The 20,378-nt window shown below is 38.6% G+C and overlaps 1 protein-coding gene across 1 annotated transcript in view; it reads left to right on the top strand.

The window, feature by feature from the left end:
- Positions 1-20,378, top strand: part of LOC126249257 (voltage-dependent calcium channel type A subunit alpha-1) — a 373,047-nt gene that overhangs the window by 312,765 nt on the left and 39,904 nt on the right. Inside the window, exon 19 of the mRNA XM_049950912.1 lies at positions 2,603-2,715. Within this exon, the coding sequence (XP_049806869.1) occupies positions 2,603-2,715 (113 nt within the window). The remainder of the gene's footprint in view (positions 1-2,602; positions 2,716-20,378) is intronic.

Raw genomic sequence — 20,378 nt, 5'->3', positions numbered from 1 at the left:
AGAGAGAGAGAGAGAGAGAGAGAGAGAGAGAGAGTTGTGCAAATTGAACACAAAGTGATGTTCATACAGGTATTGACAGAAATTTCAAATTTGCATACTTTGGTGGCTGATGGGTGAATGCGTGATGCTGCAACATAAATGAAAGTGTCTCATAATTAATGTGCATGATATAGAATCTCCAGACAGTCCGCATCTTCATTCGTAACAGTCTAGAAAGACTGGTTATTCTCAACAAGTTTTGATAATGATACAGAGGACAGCAAGTAGGTGAAAGTGACCTGCATTGAAAACAATCGCATCACTGCAATTCCCACTGTTGATCTGAAATAGTTATTACATCTGTTTTCAGACATATTAAAAGTGAAATCACACAAAAATATTAATACTCAAGACGAAAATACGCAAGTGATGTTCTGGAAAAGGGGACTTTCCTATGTTTTGGGAAAATCCATAAATAAAACTTTTAGTTATTAAACCTAAGCTACTCTCAAATTTTTTAAATGCTATAATGCAGGTCATATACAGGATGGCACAGACGGAAGTTGCCCATATACGTATAAAAGAAATACAGCAAAATTACAGAAATGAAGAGCTGAAATAAATTTACCATTTGTTTACAATGAAAAATACAGTGAAAAATACATTTATAGAAAATGCTAAAACTGACCCCCTGTAACATCAGTACACAACTATGCATATCTAAGCATATTCAAACACACCCAGGGTAAAGTTTGGATAGCCATGGCAGAAATTTCATGGCTGATGTTGCCTTTCAGTTCCTGTATTGTGTGTGGATTTGTTTCACAGACATTGCTGTTAGGTGTCCCCTCAGAAAAACATCACATGCTGTTAGAGCCAGTGAATGTGGTGGCCATAAATGTTTGCTGACTGTTCACTCCTCAGTGATGTCTTCACTGAGGAATGAACTGTCAGCAAATATTTATGGCCACCATCACATTCACTGGATCTAACAACATGTGAAGACATCATGGACTTGTTCCAGGGATACCTTAGATGTGTGGCATGTACCTCATCTTGCTGGGAAGAGCAGTATAGCGTTTCATATTCGTGAGCTGAGCACAAAATATATCAAAAATTTCTACATGTATGCAACTACGTTGAGGGTAGTGTCAAAAAATACTGGCCCAATGGTGCTTGTTCCTGTTTCACTCCACCAAATGCCAATTTTTTCATCACTGAGCGATTGCTGTCACACATTATTAAGGTACTCTGTTGCTCAGTACCTCATGTTCTGTGAATTCACATGATTGTGAAGATAAAACCTTGCTTCATCACTCATAATGTAATAGAAAAGTTCTAACAAACCATCGTTCATGTTATTCAAAAGCCACATGCAGTAATCTACATGTTTCTGACTGCCATACTCCCATAATTGCTGCACAACTGCCATACTATATGGCTTAAGTTTTCAATATTCTCTGGCAACTTCTCCTGCTTACATGCACCTGTTTGGCCAATTTACATGTAGATTTCTTTGGGCTCAAAATAATTTTTCATCGAATGTCTACAATAACTTCTGGTTTGCGAATTGAAGAAATTCTTTGTATTTTACACTTTGCACAGATCTGCATGTGTCAGTTTTCTTACAGACTCTGTATTGCTCTCTTTGCTGGTAGTCCTCTACCTGGATCCCTGACCCTGAAAATTTTGTGAGTTTCCTTAATAGAACCTGTTTTCACATATGCTTTCACAATTTTGATTCTTTCTTGTATCAACAAAGTCATTTTTCAGACCACAAAGAGAAACATCTACCTTCGCTCATGAAATAAACTGAAATGCTGGCAGAAGAATGGTAACAATCATTTACTCCAAAAGTTGAAATACTGCATTTGCATTCAAGAGGAGACAGGCAACTTTAACTGCACTACACTTCATAAGTCCAGTGTCCTGGTGTCTGTCATACATGCAATCTTTAACCCATATTCTCCCGGTTTTCTTGGCAAATGCGTCCAAAACCTATGTTGACCACAGAAAACCACAAGCAGTTCACTAATAGACTTGGTACAGCCTGGAGAGTAACACTACTGACAGTTCACAATAAATCAATTAAAAAGTATGACATTGTGCCAGTCACATCTTCTCCTTTTCTTTGTGCCCTGTCATCTGGGTTCTCAAATAGAACAGCTTTTGATATGAACAAAACTTTTTCTTATACTACTGTAAAAATAATTCATCCAGTTCCATGCACTTAGAAAAAATTATCTACAGATTCAGAGCAAGTGTGCAAGTAAAGTCATCAAACAAATGGAAAAGGTTCCTTAGGATGTATCCAAACATTTGTCAACCACTTATGGTAGCATCAGTATGCTACTTATGACAGTATCAGGCCTTATCATGTGGCACAATTTTAATTTTTTAGTTTAAGTGTCTTAGCTATAAATGGTTTTCTCCGTATACTAGGGAAAGAATGGTTTCCTGCTCCCATATGAACGAATTATTATTTTATAATTCATAAACACCAATATGTTATACTTTCTATATAGAAAGAAATATTTTCTTGCATTTTATTGTGTCACAGGGTTTTTTGCTAAACAAAAGTTTTTTGCATACTGTATCACTACCCTTTTTTGTTTCTTTCCAGATTCTTGATCTTGGAGTAATCCTCCATCCCGGGTCATATCTTCGAGAATTCTGGAATATTATGGATGCTGTTGTTGTTATTTGTGCTGCTGTTTCATTTGCATTTGACATGAGGTAAGGAAATATTTTGATATGGTTTTTCATGTTTACTGTTAATATTTTTCTCTGATAGAAAACACTGGATAATCAAGCTCTGTACTCAACACACTCATTCCCATCAAATAGTGTCATATAAACACCTTTCTTGATGTCCAGTATGTGGTTTACAGACAGTGAAATTGTCATAGCTGTCTTCCTGTAGAGTGGAGAGTTACATGTTTGAGTTCCTAGGGTAAAAAGGAAGACATTTATTGAGGACATCCCAAGAGAGACCCTATTGACATGGAAAGAAAGAGACAACTTTGCAGAGAAACTAGGAGGTGAGAGTAAATTGTAAGTGGAAGATCAGGTTTGTGTGAAGCAAATACTGTAGCACAACTAACTCAACACTAGACAAAATTCAATAGCATTAATGGGTGAGATGATGGAGGTGATATGATGAAAATGGAACCAAACAGTGCTTTGGTATGCACCTAAAATGTTATGACATGGGAAGAGACTGGAACTTAAATATTAGTTGAACTAAACCTTCATCACATGGATTTTCTACTTCTAGAATTAAAAAGGATCAGACTTGTTGGGGATCAGAACCTATAAATTGCTGCTTTAGGTACTGGAAATGAAGAAAGATTTTGTAAGTAATTTTTAAGCATTATATTCTGTCAGACAATAAGATAATGCTTAAAAACAGAAATAAAATACAATTCATTGAGAACTGAATTAACATATAAACCAGATGATAATATTGCCTGAAGCTATAAAATGTCATCTGCAACCACTTGGAAGGAGTACCTGTGTTGTTATATGTGAAAGATGAGAAACGCTAATGTACAAACTGATCCTGTCTACTTAGAAGTTGGAATGATAGGATCAGTGGGAAGCTTTGCAACAGAAGAAGCATTGTTGTATGAAAAAGAAATAGGTTTAATATATGCTGTGAAATCATATTCCAAAAAATCTGTTATAGGCAAAACATCCAACAGAACATTCTGCACGATCTAGGGGGAAAAATTGAGAAAAGCATCAATAAGGGGTGTGAAAATTTGTAGCAAAGTGATGGAAAATTGAGATTTTACAGACCAAAATGAAACAAACTTGTTTAAAATATAGCGGATTAACATGTGGCAATTTTATGTGAAGTGATACATTAAAGCAGAAGTACAGACTATTAGTAAATTATTGATGTATTGTCCAACACTGTTAATGGAATTGTTTCAGTCCAGTTTTCAAATTTGTACACAGTTGTGTTAATCTTTCACAAAGGTAATGGAGGGATGACTTCCAAACTGACTTACCACAAGCCAGACTTAGTTCTAAAATGCCTGATTATATCTACTTGCTACATTGTAGTTACCTAACATTTGTAAATGACCACCATAAAAAATTTCCTTGCATGTAAATTTTTACACACTAGTTTATCCTAATGACATTATCTAAATACTGAGGAAATACAGTATGAGCTTCTTAAGGAAACACAGAAATATGTTGGTGTTCCAGGTTCATAAAAAAAATACAAGAAGTACATCACGAGCTAGATAAAGGAGAAGACACATTATGAAGCAATTAAAATGTCAATCAGCAAACTTCTAATATGAAACTTTTCTGTTAAAGTTCTCTCCAAGGAAATTTTAAACTCTCTCATCTGCTTAAAACAGCTGAAACAACTATCTACCTCTTTATAAATAATTATTCATTCCCACTGAAATTTTGTGTGTCTACTTGCAGATTGGAGTATTTACATGCAGATCAGGAAATGCCACAATAATAAAAATCAGACTATACATGGTGTTATCACAAAATTTTTTTGGAATTATTAAAATGAATGTAAAATATTTTATTCAAATTCAGAATAAATTGAGAGTTGTTGATGACAACACCGAGAAGATATTAAATACTGTTATGATACAAATTTATGTTGCTTTCTGCTTTAGCCATCTCAGTAATAATTAATAATGAGATTATTATAGCACACTGCTGACCATTAATATTGTGTTACCATAACTGGGCATGCAAAAATCTAAAATTTTCCATATGAATGTTTATTAGTACCAAAAGGCTTCAAAATACCTCCTTATACACCTTACATTGAGTCAATGTAGTAAGTGGCAGTACTAGGGTTCTCTAAGAGGGGAAGAAAGAAGATTATGGTTCGACATCCTGTCAGTGATCAGTTCTTTATAGAAGGATTGTGTGGCTAAATTTATCCTTGAACCATGTTGATGAGGTGGCTGAATGGGTATAATGACCTGCGCAGATCTGCTATGAAGATGGGGGCCATACCAGACCACTTTCGGTCTCTGCTGAATGAGTCTCTCACTGAGTTCGCAGCAGGCGCAGAGCACCATAGTGCAGGACTCACCCACACATGTGGCAGTATTACCCCGATTGCTGTTAACTGCACAAGAGGAGACAGTACCCCTATTTGTTTGCAATCTGCAGAAAACATTGACGATCTGCATCACAGTACAATGTCCCCATATTTGCAATTGAATCCTCGAGCATGTCGTCAGGTGTACAGCCACACCGTATTGTAATAGACTTGGAGATAGCTGTGTGTTGCATGAAGTTTGAATTAGACACAGGGGCCTTGGTCTGTCTCATGAATTTGGGTACTTATGACTGGCTGAGGTGCCCCCCTCCCTCCCATACAGTGCTCTTAGCATCAGGTAGTATCTTATTGTGTGGGGTCAGATACTACTCACGACCAAATACATAACTGTGAAATGTCAGCTTGTGCTTCATCAGTATCTGATCACTCAGGTGGTGCATTCTGGAACCGGGAGTCATTGCTACAGTCATTTGCTCAACTTTTTGGTACTGTTCTGGGTAGGACCACCAATTTTGAGTCCCACATCATATTGAAACTGTTGGTGGTTCCTGTTGAGCCCACCCATGCACTTTACTACGCAAGATAAACTGAAGGTGGAACTCAATAGATAGCAGAATCTCAGACTGGTGTCACCAGTTTCAGCAAGTTGTCTCGCAGACTGACATACGGCTGGGAGAGTGGTGTGCTGACCACATGCCCCTCTGTATCTGCATTTAGTGACACCTTTGGGCGAGAATAGCACAGTGGCCTGTTTGGGTGGTGTTTAATTTTAGTTTCATTGAGCTATTGGGCCATCCCCATACTTGTGATACAGAAACCCAATGGCAATGTTAGACTTTACAGCAAGTTCAGGCACATGATTCATGCACAAAGTGAAAAAGATATTTATCCCAAACCCTGCCCCATGAAGTGGTTGGTTAAGTTGGCTGGCAATCAGTATTTTTCCAAAATTGACCTCAGAGATGTATACTTGCAGTTGCCATTGGGCACTGAGTCTTGGCAGATTTTAATGTTAAATACTCCCTTCAGGAGTACTAGTTTAACTGGTTGCTGTATGAGGTAGTGTCAGCTCCTGGAATATTCCAGCATTTTCTTGAGCAACATATCAAAGACATTTTGTGCTATGTCAACTATTTGAAAGACATTTGAGTTACTGACTCCACAAAAGAACTGTATTTGCATAATTTGCAGGCAGTTTTTCAGTGACTGCTAGACAAAGGGCCTCTTTGACCGCTTGAGAACTGTCATTTTTTTGTTCCTAGAGTACAATACTTAGGGCATGTATTAAGTAGGGATGGTATAATACCAACAGCAGAGCATCTTTCAGCAGTCAGCAAATTGTGAGTTCCTAAGAATACTTGGAGTTGCAATAATTTTTAGGGAAGGCAAATTACTGTGCAAAATTCACTTCATGGTCTGAATACCTTTGTCATCCATTGAATCAGTTTCTTAAGAAAGCAATGAGAATTGAGTGTTTAGAGGCATGTCAGTGGCATTCCAGAAATTGAAACAACACCTCCACTCTGCTCCATGTTTGGTAACATTCACTTCTGGTAAGTCCTACACTCCAGCTGCTGATGTGTCTCAGTACGGCACTGTCACTGTCCTCTCTCACAGAAACCCTGATGGCTCAGAACAACCTATTGTATTTGCCTCAAATACTTTATTCCCAGACTTAGAAGGAGGCACTTGCTATCATGCATGGCTTTAGAAAGTTCCATGTGTTCTTGCATATCACTATGTTCCATCACCTTACAGGTCATAAGCCACTCATCTCCCTGTTTGGTCCTCAGTCTGAGCTCCCAGATATAACAACACAACCTGAAGAGCATTTGGCCTCATTTCTGAGTAATTATTCTTATGAGATTCACTTCTAACACACATTCTAGCATGCAAATGTGGACATTTTGTCACTGTTAATGGTGGGTACCAGAACTGGCTTTGACTAACAGGAAGAAATCTATTTTGCACTGGGACCAGAACCTTCTGGAATTCTCAACAAATTATGGATGACAGTGTGGGAACTTAAGGCAGCTACAAGTGAGGATTCATTCCTGCATAGAGTCATTAACAGCAGTCCAGCAGTGCTGGCCAGAATTGCTTTCTTTGAGGTCACACACAGTGCTCATGACATATTTCAAACTTAACAGTAGGCTCAACATTGTCAACAATGCCCTACTGCTAACTATGGGAGACCAGAGTTATTGTTTCACCATCGTGACAACAGATTCTGCATGTGCAAAATGCATTTCATTGGTGGGTATCCCAAATGAAAGCACTTGCTTTATAAAACCTCTGTTGACCAGCAGTTAACTCTGCCATTGAGGATGTAGTGTGAGCCTGTTCTGCATACGTGCACAACCAGGATGCCCACCACAAACGCTTTCTCCATGGCCTTTGTCCAACCACCCATGGAACTTGGTGCATATGTGTTCTTCAGTTCCTTCCATGTGGCTCATAGTGGTAGGTGCCATTTGTAATTACCCTTATGTTGATAAGTTGTCCTTCACAATGACGCAGGCTATAATTCAGCCCTTAGTTGCCATTTTTGCAATTGACAGTGCACCACAAACCCTTGTCCCAAGGCAATGATTGCAATGATTGTCAGTTTGTGTCAGAGAAATTTGAAGCATACTGCCACTGAAATGATATTCAGCACCTGACCACCTTGCTGTTCTGTCCAGTGTCTAACGTAGAGGTCGTGCAGTTAGTCTGGACATTCATATCACAACTGAAGGAAACAGTGTCTACGAGTCCTAGAGATGATGCTTTGTCCTGTATTTTGGCATTTTACCAAGCAACTCCAATCAACTGTTGCAGTCTGGCTGAGATACTGCATTGCTGTCAGCTTTGTGGTCTCTTTTTACCTGTTGTGCCTTGTGCTGTGTGCCCCTGGCCTGAGGACCTTACCATGGTATCACCAAGGCAGAAAGGTTCTGCCATTTGGGCAGGCATATTTGGGCGGAAATTGGGGTGGATGCAATGGATGCAAGGCATGATGATGGGAAATAAGGTGGTGGTGGTGGTTAGTGTTTAACGTCCTGTCGACAACGAGGTCATTAGAGACGGAGCACAAGCTCGGGCTAGGGAAAGATTGGAAAGGAAATCGGCCGTGCCCTTTCAAAGGAACCATCCTGGCATTTGCCTGAAATGATTTAGGGAAATCACGGAAAACCTAAATCAGGATGGCTGGAGACGGGATTGAACTGTTGTCCTCCCGAATGCGAGTCCAGTGTGCTAACCACTGCGCCACCTCGCTCCGTGGGAAATAAGGGGAGACATCTTTATGTTGTGGAGGTGGCTTAACAATACCTGCTGTGCCACAGGAACCAGCTATGTCCAAATCATACTGAGCAATGGAAGCCACAACTCAATTATACAGGTGACATTTTCTTAGGTGGGTGGGTCAACCACCCCTTGCTTCAAGTACTGAGTAGCACCCACCAATGCTCTCACTGCCTGTGTGCCTCTCGCTGTATAATTTGCACCATTTACCAGGTAGATGCCATGTTTTGTGACTTCTGCAAGGCATTCGATACAGTTCCCCAAAGTTGTTTAATGAACAAAGTAAGAGCATATGGACTATCAGACCAATTGTGTGATTGGATTGAAGAGTTCCTAGATAACGGAATGCAGCGTGTCGTCCTCAATAGAGAGAAGTCTTCCAAAGTAAGTGTGATTTCGGGTGTGCCACATGGGAGTGTCGTAGGACCGTTGCTATTCACAATACATAAATGACCTTGTGGATAACATCGGAAGTTCACTGAGGCTTTTTGTGGATGCTGCTGTAGTATATCGAGAGGTTGTAACAATGGAAAATTGTACTGAAATGCAGGATTATCTGCAACAAATTGTCGCATGGTGGAGGGAACGGCAATTGAATCTCAATGTAGACAAGTGTAATGTGCTGCAAATACATAGAAAGATAGATCCCTTATCATTTAGCTACAAAATAGCAGGTCAGCAACTGGAAGCAGTTAATTCCATATATTATCTGGGAGTAGTCATTAGGAGTGATTTAAAATTGAGTGATCATATAAAGTTGATCGTTGGTAAAGCAGATGCCAGACTGAGATTCCTAAGGAAGAATCCTAAGGAAATGCAATCTGAAAACAAAGGAAGCAGGTTACAGTAGACTTGTTTGCCCACTACTTGAATATTGCTCACCAGTGTAGGATGCATACCAGATGGGGTGATAGAAGAGATGGAGAAGATTCCAATGGAGAGCAGCGCGCTTTGTTACAGGATCATTTAGTAATTGCGAAAGCATTACGGAGATGATAGATAAACTCCAGTGGAAGACTCTGCAGGAGAGACACTCAGCAGCTCGATATGGACTTTGGTTGAAGTTTTGATAACATACCATCACCGAGGAGTCAAACAGTATATTGCTCCCTCATACGTATATCTCACAAAGAGACCATCGGGATAAAATCAGAGAGATTAGAGCCCACACAGAGGCATATTCACAATCTTTCTTTCCATGAACTATACGAGACTGGAATAGAAGGGAGAACCGATAGAGGTACTCAAAGTACCCTCTGCCACACACCGTCAGGTGGCTTGCGGAGTATGGATGTAGATGTAGATGTAGATCACCAAGTGAAACCCTCCTTCCATGAGAGCTGTTTGCCAGGAGGAGATCTGATGGAGGTGGAGTATTCCCTACATCACTGCAGCAGCCATCAGAGGTTGCCCCCAGTCCTCATCAGTCCCCAACCACCAGCGTTGGGCAGAGCATCGGCCTACAACCAACCCCAGTGTCACCTACGATGTCCCAATGAAGAGCACCCAAGTATAACATCTGGCAAAGGTCCCTCTCGCCACTTATCCCTTGACTCAGTGACTACTGATGTGCCATACCTGTGATTCATTTATAGCCATTGGTAGACCATCTTCAAGTACTCATTGCTTTGTAGCTGGATGTAATCTCATTTTCTATAAATTGTTGAAGTATTGTACATAACACAGCATCAGTTACATCTTAACATTTATTGGTAAGTATATTCACTTAATAATGAGCTTGGTTAAAATATCTCATATTGAACAATAATCAGAAGTAAGCACATCCATGGAGTTATGAACAACTTAGACAGTGGCACTGGTTTGACTTAGTCAGCACAAATATATGACACTCACTACATAATGCTGACAAAGTGAAACATTCCTGCACATCCCAAAAACCTTTGATATTAACATGCTGATTTTTGATACATAGATTTCTGTCCAATATATGTTAGCTCATCTCCAGCTAACTTGACAAATGGACTCACAACTATTTATAGACATGCATCAGGATAATTACTAAACTTTAATTACATTTTAGTTTATAATAATAATTTCTGAAACAAGTAATAATGTCTGAAACAAGTAATAAATTGTCTCACCTGTACGATGGATTACTGAAAAAACTGAGAAGTTTACTGGACTACTTAGTTAACCCACTATACACCACCACTGGGATTTACTGATTTTTATGCAATATTTTAATGTTATAATTTTATCAATTTTGTTAATTTCTTAATTTAAGCCTTATTTTGTAAACCAAAAGTGTTTTTCAGTTCAGCAAATTCAGGGCAACATAATTATTGTACCATTTGTCAAAATTAGACACTCTTAAATTCCTAAATAGAAAAGTATTGTCTGTGAGGTAGAAATTACAAATACAAATATCTCTATAAATAGTAAGTTTTAGTAAACTCTGAAGAGCTTACTGAAAAGAGAGTCTTTGTCTGGCACACAGTTTTAATCTGCCAGGAAGTTTCATGTCAGTGCACACTCCACTGCAGAGTGAAAATCTCATTCTGGAAGTTTATGGTGGGCTTTTTATTATTTTCCATTACGTGACAAGCCATCAACTATTTCCTCATTGAAATTCTTAGTCCTATGTGTTCTGTAGGAATATAATATGTGTAATAATTCTTCAAATACATTGTTTTTACATAAAGGAACTATATTTCTGCTGTTGAATATTATGGAGGTACTCATTGAACTATAATGTTTCATAAATCTACATCTACATCTACATTTATACTCTGCAAGCCACCCAGCAGTGTGTAGCGGAGGGCACTTTACGTGCCACTGTCATTACCTCCCTTTCCTGTTCCAGTCGCGCATGGTTCGCGGGAAGAACAACTGTCTGAAAGCCTCCGTGCGCGCTCTAATCTCTCTAATTTTACATTCGTGATCTCCTCGGGAGGTATAAGTAGGGGGAAGCAATATATTCGATACCTCATCCAGAAATGCACCCTCTCGAAAACTGGCAAGCAAGCTACACCGTGATGCAGAGTGCCTCTCTTGCAGAGTCTGCCACTTGAGTTTGTTAAACATCTCCGTAACGCTATCACGGTTACCAAATAACCCTATGACAAAACGCGCCGCTCTTCTTTGGATCTTCTCTATCTCCTCCGTCAATCCGATCTGGTACGGATCCCACACTGATGAGCAATACTCAAGTATAGGTCGAATGAGTGTTTTGTAAGCCACCTCCTTTGTTGATGGACTACATTTTCTATGGACTCTCCCAATGAATCTCAACCTGGTACCCGCCTTACCAACAATTAATTTTATATGATCATTCCACTTCAAATCGTTCCGCACGCATACTCCCAGATATTTTACAGAAGTAACTGCTACCAGTGTTTGTTCCGCTATCATATAATCATACAATAAAGGATCCTTCTTTCTATGTATTCGCAATACATTACATTTGTCTATGTTAGGGGTCAGTTGCCACTCCCTGCACCAAGTGCCTATCCGCTGCAGATCTTCCTGCATTTCACTACAATTTTCTAATGCTGCAACTTCTCTGTATACTACAGCATCATCCACAAAAAGCCGCATGGAACTTCCGACACTATCTACTAAGTCATTTATATATATTGTGAAAAGCAATGGTCCCATAACACTCCCCTGTGGCACGCCAGGGGTTACTTTAATGTCTGTAGACGTCTCTCCATTGATAACAACATGCTGTGTTCTGTTTGCTAAAAACTCTTCAATCCAGCCACACAGCTGGTCTGATATTCCGTAGGCTCTTACTTTGTTTATCAGGCGACAGTGCGGAGCCATGGAACAGGGGATTCATCATTTTACAAGACTATAAAATGTTTATCAATTACATAACGATAAGAAAAGAAAGAATCTATGTTTTTAAGGTGCAGCATTGTAGCAAGTGGGTCCACCCCCCCTCCCCCCAAACCCCACCCCCTCCCTCCGTCCTCTCTATCTCCACCCTCCATCATGCTACATTCTTTCATTAGCCCACCCCCCTTCCACCCACCCCCACAGTGGGTAACTGGATAATTCAATGTAAAAAAGCCATAAAATACATTAAGCACAAGCACTATACATAAAATGCATCTGAAAATTACTATACACATAGTTTTTATAGAACATGAAAGTTTCATGGTGGAAACAAAAGTATTACTTCTGAATGATACATCCATTGAGATTTCCAACTTCTAGTCATTACATGTATCACATTTTAATACAAAAAATTATGGAATGAGCTGATCATCTTTCTACAACACGAAATACAAGTTTTCAAAATACCAGAATACACAGTTACGTAAAGAAATTAAAATGGTTCAATCTTCTTAGCAGTGTACATTAATTCTTACTTCTGAGCAAAGAAATTTCTACATTTTTCAAACATTTAGTAATGTAATTGTTTTTCCTTTCGCTTTTTGGAATGTCCTTCTTACATACAGTTAAATTAATTAACTTCAGTGCCCAACAGGCATGATATATGCTGAGATGACAAAAGTCATGGGATAGCAATATGCACATATACAGATGGCAGTAGTACTGTGTACACACGGTGAAAAAGGGTAATGCATTGGCGGAGCTGTCAGCTGTACTCAAGTGACTCATGTGAAAAGGTTTCTGATGTGATTATGGCTGCACAACGGGCATTAACAGACTTGCAAAGTGGAATGTTAATTGGAGCTAGATGTATATGTCATACCATTTCAGAAATCATGGGAGATCCAATATTCTGAGATCCACAGTGTCAAGGGTGTAGTGAGAACACCAAATTTCAGGCATTACCTCTCACCAAGGATAATGCAGTGGACAACGGCCATCACTTGACTGACAGCAGCAAAATTTGTGAAAAGTTAAACAGTGTGGCGAAATTTAGCATTAATGGGCTGTGGTAGCAGACAACTCATGTGAGTGCCTTTGCTACTAGCACATCATCACCTGCAGCACCTATCCTGGGCTCCTGACCATATAGGTTGGATCCTAGATGGCTGTAAAATTGTGGCCTGGTCAAACAAGTCCCAATTTCAATTGGTAAGAGCTGATGGCAGGGTTCGAGTGTGTTGCCAACCCCACAAAGATTATGACCCAAGTCAACAAGGCACTGCACTTGTGGCTGGTGGCTTCGTAGTGGTGTGTGCTGTGTTTGGAAGGAAATGAACCCAACATTGACTGGAAATGGTTATGTTTAGCTACTTGGAGACCATTCATGGAATTCATGTTCTGAAACAGCAATGGAATTTTTATGGATGGTAATGCACCATGTCAATGGGCTGCAATTGCTTATGGATATTCTGGAGAATTTGAGCAAATGATTTGGCCACCCAGATCACCTGCCATGAAACCCAGTGAATATTTATGGGACATAATTGAGAGGTCAGTTTATGCACAAAATCCTGCACCGGCAACACTTCCGCAATTATGGACAGCTATAGAGGCCACGTGAGTCAATATTCCTGGAGGGGCTTCCAACAACATGTTGAGTCCATGTCAAATAGACTTGCTGCACTACACCAGCCAAAAGGAGGTCTGACACTATATTAGAAGGTATCCCACGATTTTTGTCACCTAATTGTACAAATAGTAAATATCCACTAATTTTCACGCATTGTACATGTCTTCTGCACTCAACAAGTTTTGGCCTGGCATAGCTCCTATTACTCAGAGTCCATAGTTGTTATATGTCACTGGAATTCATTGTTCTTACTGCATATCATGAAAGGGAAACATACAACTTAGTATGTACATATGTATTTTTGACTGTCATGACAATCATAACCTTTTGCATGATAGTTTCTCATACTACATTATATTCAAGTAAATCGCATTTCAAAATGGTTCAAATGGCTCTGAGCACTATGGGACTCAATTGCTGAGGTCATTAGTCCCCTAGAACTTAGAACTAGTTAAACCTAACTAACCTAAGGACATCACAAACATCCATGCCCGAGGCAGGATTCGAACCTGCGACCGTAGCAGTCTTGCGGTTCCAGACTGCAGCGCCTTTAACCGCACGGCCACTTCGGCCAGCTAATAGCATTTCATGAAGTCTGCAAAACCATACATTCATTTCTAACTTAATGAAATGGAAGTCATAACTGTATAGCTAAACTTGATATAAAAAAGCAAGTAATCATTTGTTTCATGTAATCAGCTTGTTACCAAAAGGATCAATGTAACAATGTCAATTTTTGTTCAGTCACACCACTTTCTTTACAAGTAATTTCAAAATAATTGCTCAGCCAGGAAAATACTCCAAGATATCACAAAATTACATGTATAATACAATACAATTCAAGCAGCAAAGTTACTGTGTTCATGGTGTTTCATTATTTTGAAAGCAATGCCTATTCTTAATAATGTCAATTGAGGCACACATCAAATATATTCACTAGGAAAAAATATTCTGAAAAGAAAACTTTACATTACACGGAGCTCAAACACATTGTTCTTCAAATCAGGTTTTTATAAATGTTACTAATTTTCATCATAGTCCTTCTGCTTTAGTCTGTCTACAGTTTTTCTTTCTTATGTCACATGGCTATTTGCATTGTTAATACACTTATGACATATTTCTAACTTCCTCCTTATATATGTTTATTTTTCTCAAATTACTAGAGGCCTGCCACAGAGGCCACAGAGGATAGTATATTCATAGCTTTTACATTATTTACATGTTTTTACCACTTTCCTTTGAGACATGTCATTGATTGTCTACTACTTTACTTTTGCTGTGTTGATCTTCCTATCTTACTTTAATTTCTCAGTTACATAAATTTATGTTCTTACACCTTCTGATTATTCACTGGCAAGGTCACTAACCAATCCCTGACACTGAAAAATATCACATTATTTCCTGATATGAGCCATCTACTACTTTATTAACTCTCATATTAATAGAAAATTGTCTTGCCATGATACATCAAAATTCACAACACTTTTTTCATCTCCCTGACATAGTCAAAACGACTTCAGCAAAACATATTTTCACACGCTCTCAATACTTTTTACCAAGACAACATATCTAAAATCGTGTACTTTCAACACTTAGTTTATTAAATACAGTTTTACAGTATTTCAATATATTATTCATGTGCTCTATTACAAAATGAAATGTGCAATAATAACACTTCATTACGTTTGCATATAAAGTTTGAAACATAACATAAATTGAGTTGTTTCCTCGTAATATACTAGTCAGGTATACTAGTAGAAGTAGATCATCATTCAGGAAAGGCAGGAAACCCACAGCCATCTTGAGGCTCATTGTTTGCCAAAACACATACAAAGAATACAAGCCCTCTGGAGGCTTTTAATCACTGATTTTTATTTTAACTCCTGGTTCCCAGCCTAGTTTTACATAACTGAGTGAAGTTCCAGATTTACTATCAAATCAATTTAAATTACAGAACATCCCCACCACAGGTATTTGAAAACAGCATTCGCCACATTGCAAACACTATTCTGTTAAACACTTTATTAAATGAAAATTACTTTATTCACATAGGTTACTTTGTTGATAATTTTAAAAATCTTAGATATGTCTACTATTACTAATTTTGTCATTAATGTATTTGCTTTGGCAAAGCTTACTTCTCCAACCTTTTCACTCCTCACTTGCTTACATTCTGTCTCAGTTGCACTTACATTGTTTTCAACTAATTGCAAATCTTTAATTTATTGCCCCTTTCGAATATCTAACCCTCCAACCTGACATACATGGTTTGACTTTTGTTGAGCATTGTCCTGAAGCGTAATGTGTGCTTGAAAATTCTTTGGATGTCTCAATGTGCCACTGATCAAATATCCGTGCTTTTCACACAATTGTTAATCCTGGTATGGGAAACTTAAGTATAGATAGCATGCATATTTTCTTGGACATCTATACCAAACAAATCAAAAACACCCATGGCAAAAACATTTGGACAAAGTATGAGTGAACTAGCAAGAATGGCACCAATGTAGTCATACTTTTATATTTTGCTTGTGAAGTGCATGTCCTGAGACTGGAATATTTTCACCATTGTCTGCTGTGAAATGCAGACATGATTTCTGGAGCTTGGGGTGTCCCAACAGCATATATGTATTCTAATTAGTTAATGTGAGAGAAGCAGCAGTATCTTAACTGGGATGGTACAGTTTGATTGCAAATTTATAAAGATATGAACAGTTTGTGATTATTCCTCTGAATTTGGTTGTTAGTTCTGACTTTCAAAAGACTGCCTTTGTCTGATTTATGAGTAATGGACTGTTTTGCTGTTCGTCTATTTGAGGAGAGCTGATTGAATGAGCAAAGTTTTTCACTGTGCTTGTAGCTTTGCCATTGTAGTGCTTGTATCTATGGTCCTGTGAGTATTGCCAGAGGAGTGGGTGAGGAATCAGAATGTGAGATTATATTGACTACCATCTTCTCAAATATAGGTTCATAGGGAAGAAAATTTACTTTTACGTTCTTTCACAGGCGCATTTTCTGTTTGTGGACTGACTTACGGCAGTGTCGGGCATTCCAAATGGCAGAAGAAACATTGTTTGCATTAATGTGTTATGTAACACTGAACACAAGAATTTTGAGCACACAAACTTGCAGGAAAACTGGCTGGACACACTGTGTACTGCATATGCCACTGCTTGTGGCTGTTGCAAACATGTGTCATGCAGGGTTGAGCCTGCTTAGAACTTTTTTTGGTCAGTTTTGCAACAAGAGGCATGTTAAAGTCTAGTTCAATGAAGTTTTGCAATTACTAAGATTTGATCATTTTGAGCACTTCATTGGGACTAGGATAGTGATGCATAAAAATCTCATCTCTTATTCTATTGTCAGTGAGGGTCTGAATAGTTGCATCATGAAGAATTTTGTCATGAAATGAGTCTCGAAAAGCACAGTTAAATTTACAGTTCCTAGTCATGCCCCCGAGTTCAGTGATCCGTTCCTTGTAACATCGATTACTGTTATGACACATGCAAAACTGTTTGAAATGAGCAGCAGCTACTTAGATTGGGGACTAGAAAAATTCCTTGATTTTCCTAATAACTCACTCAAAGCGTAGAGTTTGGGGTTCTATTAGGGGGAGCACTTTTTGACACATTTGCACTATTTCTACTCCTACCCGTGAAAAAACAAAAGAACATCATGGGTCACCTGAGATTTTGAGATTTTTTATTCCATCCACTCCTCTTGTTTTACATCAAAGGAGCAGAAGGGAGGAGGCAGCATCTGGTGATCAGAATTATGTGCTTCAACTGTAGTTTGCCACTGTACATTTTGTGCATCCAGCAGTTGGGTGATGCTTAAAAGTAACATTTGTATTTGTTGGCTCTGAAACTGAGTAAGTGCAGTGAATGATGGCTCTCCAGTGTTTGCCATTTTAAGCAAAAATTAAGTACACTTTAAGACACAAGAAAGAAATTTACAATTATTTTCCCACACTGCTGAAACAGAAATATTGATTAATTTGATGATGTTTGGAGTTGAGGATGTTTAATCACATCCCAAGAATCCAAACCACTATGATCTCATCCTTGTCACCAAAAACATCTGTAGTTTCCTGTATGAAGTGATTGGTTAAACCTGGAACACTCCATACATTTAATAAATGATTAAAACATCCATACATTTATTTACATTATATACAGCACAATAAAATTATACATAGCTGTAGTATCAATTGTTGTCTGTTCCACACTGTTTCAAAAATAATTCTATATGATAGTTGAATATTAATAATGTTGTATATTGTCTATAGTTGTATTTTTACTGTGAGTCTTCTGAGATCTGGGGACTGGAGCTTGGTATCTGCCATCTTAAAAAGACACATTGATGGCTACCTTTGCATGCAGTGAGTAGAAGAGATGAGGCATACCGCTATCTTGCAGGAGTATGGTGAGCCCTGTAAAAAGTGGGGTTCACAGTGGAGGACAGACATGTTAGACCAGAACCTTGATGACGAGTATGCCTGCCCTCATATTCACATGCAACTCACATCGGTGTGTTGAAATGATGCATCTTCTGCACAGAAGTGGACAGTATGCCATGTGTAGTTGACATAAACACTGTCGATAATGCAGATACTGTTACTGGCATGGACTCGGTGTCCCGGCTAGCCTCACATGTGTTCTATTGTGGAAAGAGCTTGGGATGTTATTGGCCATGAGTGTACCTCAACATCAAGCAGACTGTTCATAGAGACATGTGCCATGTGTTTATGAACTTTATTCTGCTTGGAAATGGTACCACGATACTGTTGCATTACAGGTAACATTTGAGGTCGCAGGATATCCGTGACATACCATTGTTCCATGAGAGTTCAGTCAGTCAGTACCAGCCATAATCTGCAATCATACTTGATGGCTTCCCACACCATGATGCCAGGACTAACACTGCTTTGCCCTTCCACCTCTCCTCAGGCCGCCTCCTTACTTGCTGACGATATTCATCCAGGGTAGTACAGAACTGTGATTCATGACTGAACACAATGTGATGTCATTCATCAACAGTCCATGCTTCCTTGTCAAGGCACCACTGTGAACTCAGCCAGTTGTGTTGTAGTTTTAATGTTAACCTATACATGGGGTCTCCTAGTCCTGTTGCTGTTAGCCTCCAGCCAGTGGTGCAGGATTACACAGGATGTTTCAGGGAGTCCATTACTTGTTCTCAGATGGCAGGTGCAGATGTGAGGAGATTACAATACTATGGCAATCCTCCCTTGTGGTGGTCAGACATATTAGACCAGAACCTTGATGATGAGTGTGCCTGCCCTCATATTCACATGCAACTGACATCGGTAGACTATCACATCTGAATGCACCACAAATCTGGATATTCCTCTATTTGACCAGCCAGCTAAATGGAGACGAACAGTGAAGCCCCTTTCAAACTCTGTCAGATGCTGATAAAACCGTGTGACACAAGTATGTGCCAGCTCCGTGTTCTTCACAGTGATCACTCAACATGTGACACCATTTGTACCTGTTATATAACTTACTAGGTCTGGTAACAACAGTACACATTATCAGTACTAATGCACTCCAGTGGCTGTGCTACCTGTCACAGAGAATGGCAACTCTAATTATTTACATATCTGCCTGCAGTGTGTATGTGTATGAAGTTACATTGTCATCTGATCATACCTTGTTGGTGCTTCACCTTTTTTGTCAGGTTGTGTATTTGATGAACCCAGAAAACAACTGAAATTAATTTTCATACCTGACATCTGAACCCTGAAATATACAGCAGAAAAGGATTGTGTTCAGCAAATACACAACCTGGAGTGGCTGGAGTTTTAAAGAAAACAGAAATCTTACCCATATTCAGTGTGTGTTTTCTGTTTGTTCTTTATTTTTTTCCTTATTCCTACAGTCAGTCAGGGATCTTTATATTCACTGCAGATCAAAATTCTGTGCATAAATATTTCTGAAGATCAACCATTTTTATACTGACTTTCATAGAGTATTAACAGAGAAAGAAATTTTTGGTAGAATGCAAAATGTGTTTAGTTGGAAGCATGTTTTGTCATATTCTGAAAAAATCATCTTATACTATAATGCATTTTCAATGTAAAAATCTGTATCTAGTCACATCAAAGAATATTTGGTGAATTGATCAAACTCTTCATGTTAAAATTTTTTGTGAAATGTCTACACCATTCGATTGTGCAAACGTAGAATATCCTGAGATAAGCTCATTTGCATTGACTTGACACATAGTACATTATAAAAAAGTATACACAGCTATCAGTCTAATTTCATGCTGGGGAAGTGGTTGAAATGAGTAAATTTTTTTTTTTTTTTTTTGGAGGTCATTAGCTGATTTACCACAAATGAGCTTACTCTGACCTTTGAAAACTACAATTTTGCAGGTTTTCACAAAACAAAACAGTGAAATCATCAGGGTAAAAATATCAGCACAATTGATAAATAAGGTAAAATACTCCACATTTTTTGGGTAGGTATGGATGATCTCACATGCTGGAAAGTTCGTAATGGTGATCTATTAAAACTGATTGCGTAGATTGTGTGGGCCAATACTTCTATAAAAATAATTATAAAAAACTAAAATATTTTGCAGTTTGTCTTTCGTTGATTTTGT

Source organism: Schistocerca nitens, chromosome 3 (genome assembly GCF_023898315.1).
Source record: "Schistocerca nitens isolate TAMUIC-IGC-003100 chromosome 3, iqSchNite1.1, whole genome shotgun sequence".
NCBI classification, from domain to species: domain Eukaryota; kingdom Metazoa; phylum Arthropoda; class Insecta; order Orthoptera; family Acrididae; genus Schistocerca; species Schistocerca nitens.
The sequence above is the reverse complement of the archived record's forward strand: the minus strand, read 5'-3'. Positions and strand labels throughout refer to the sequence as shown.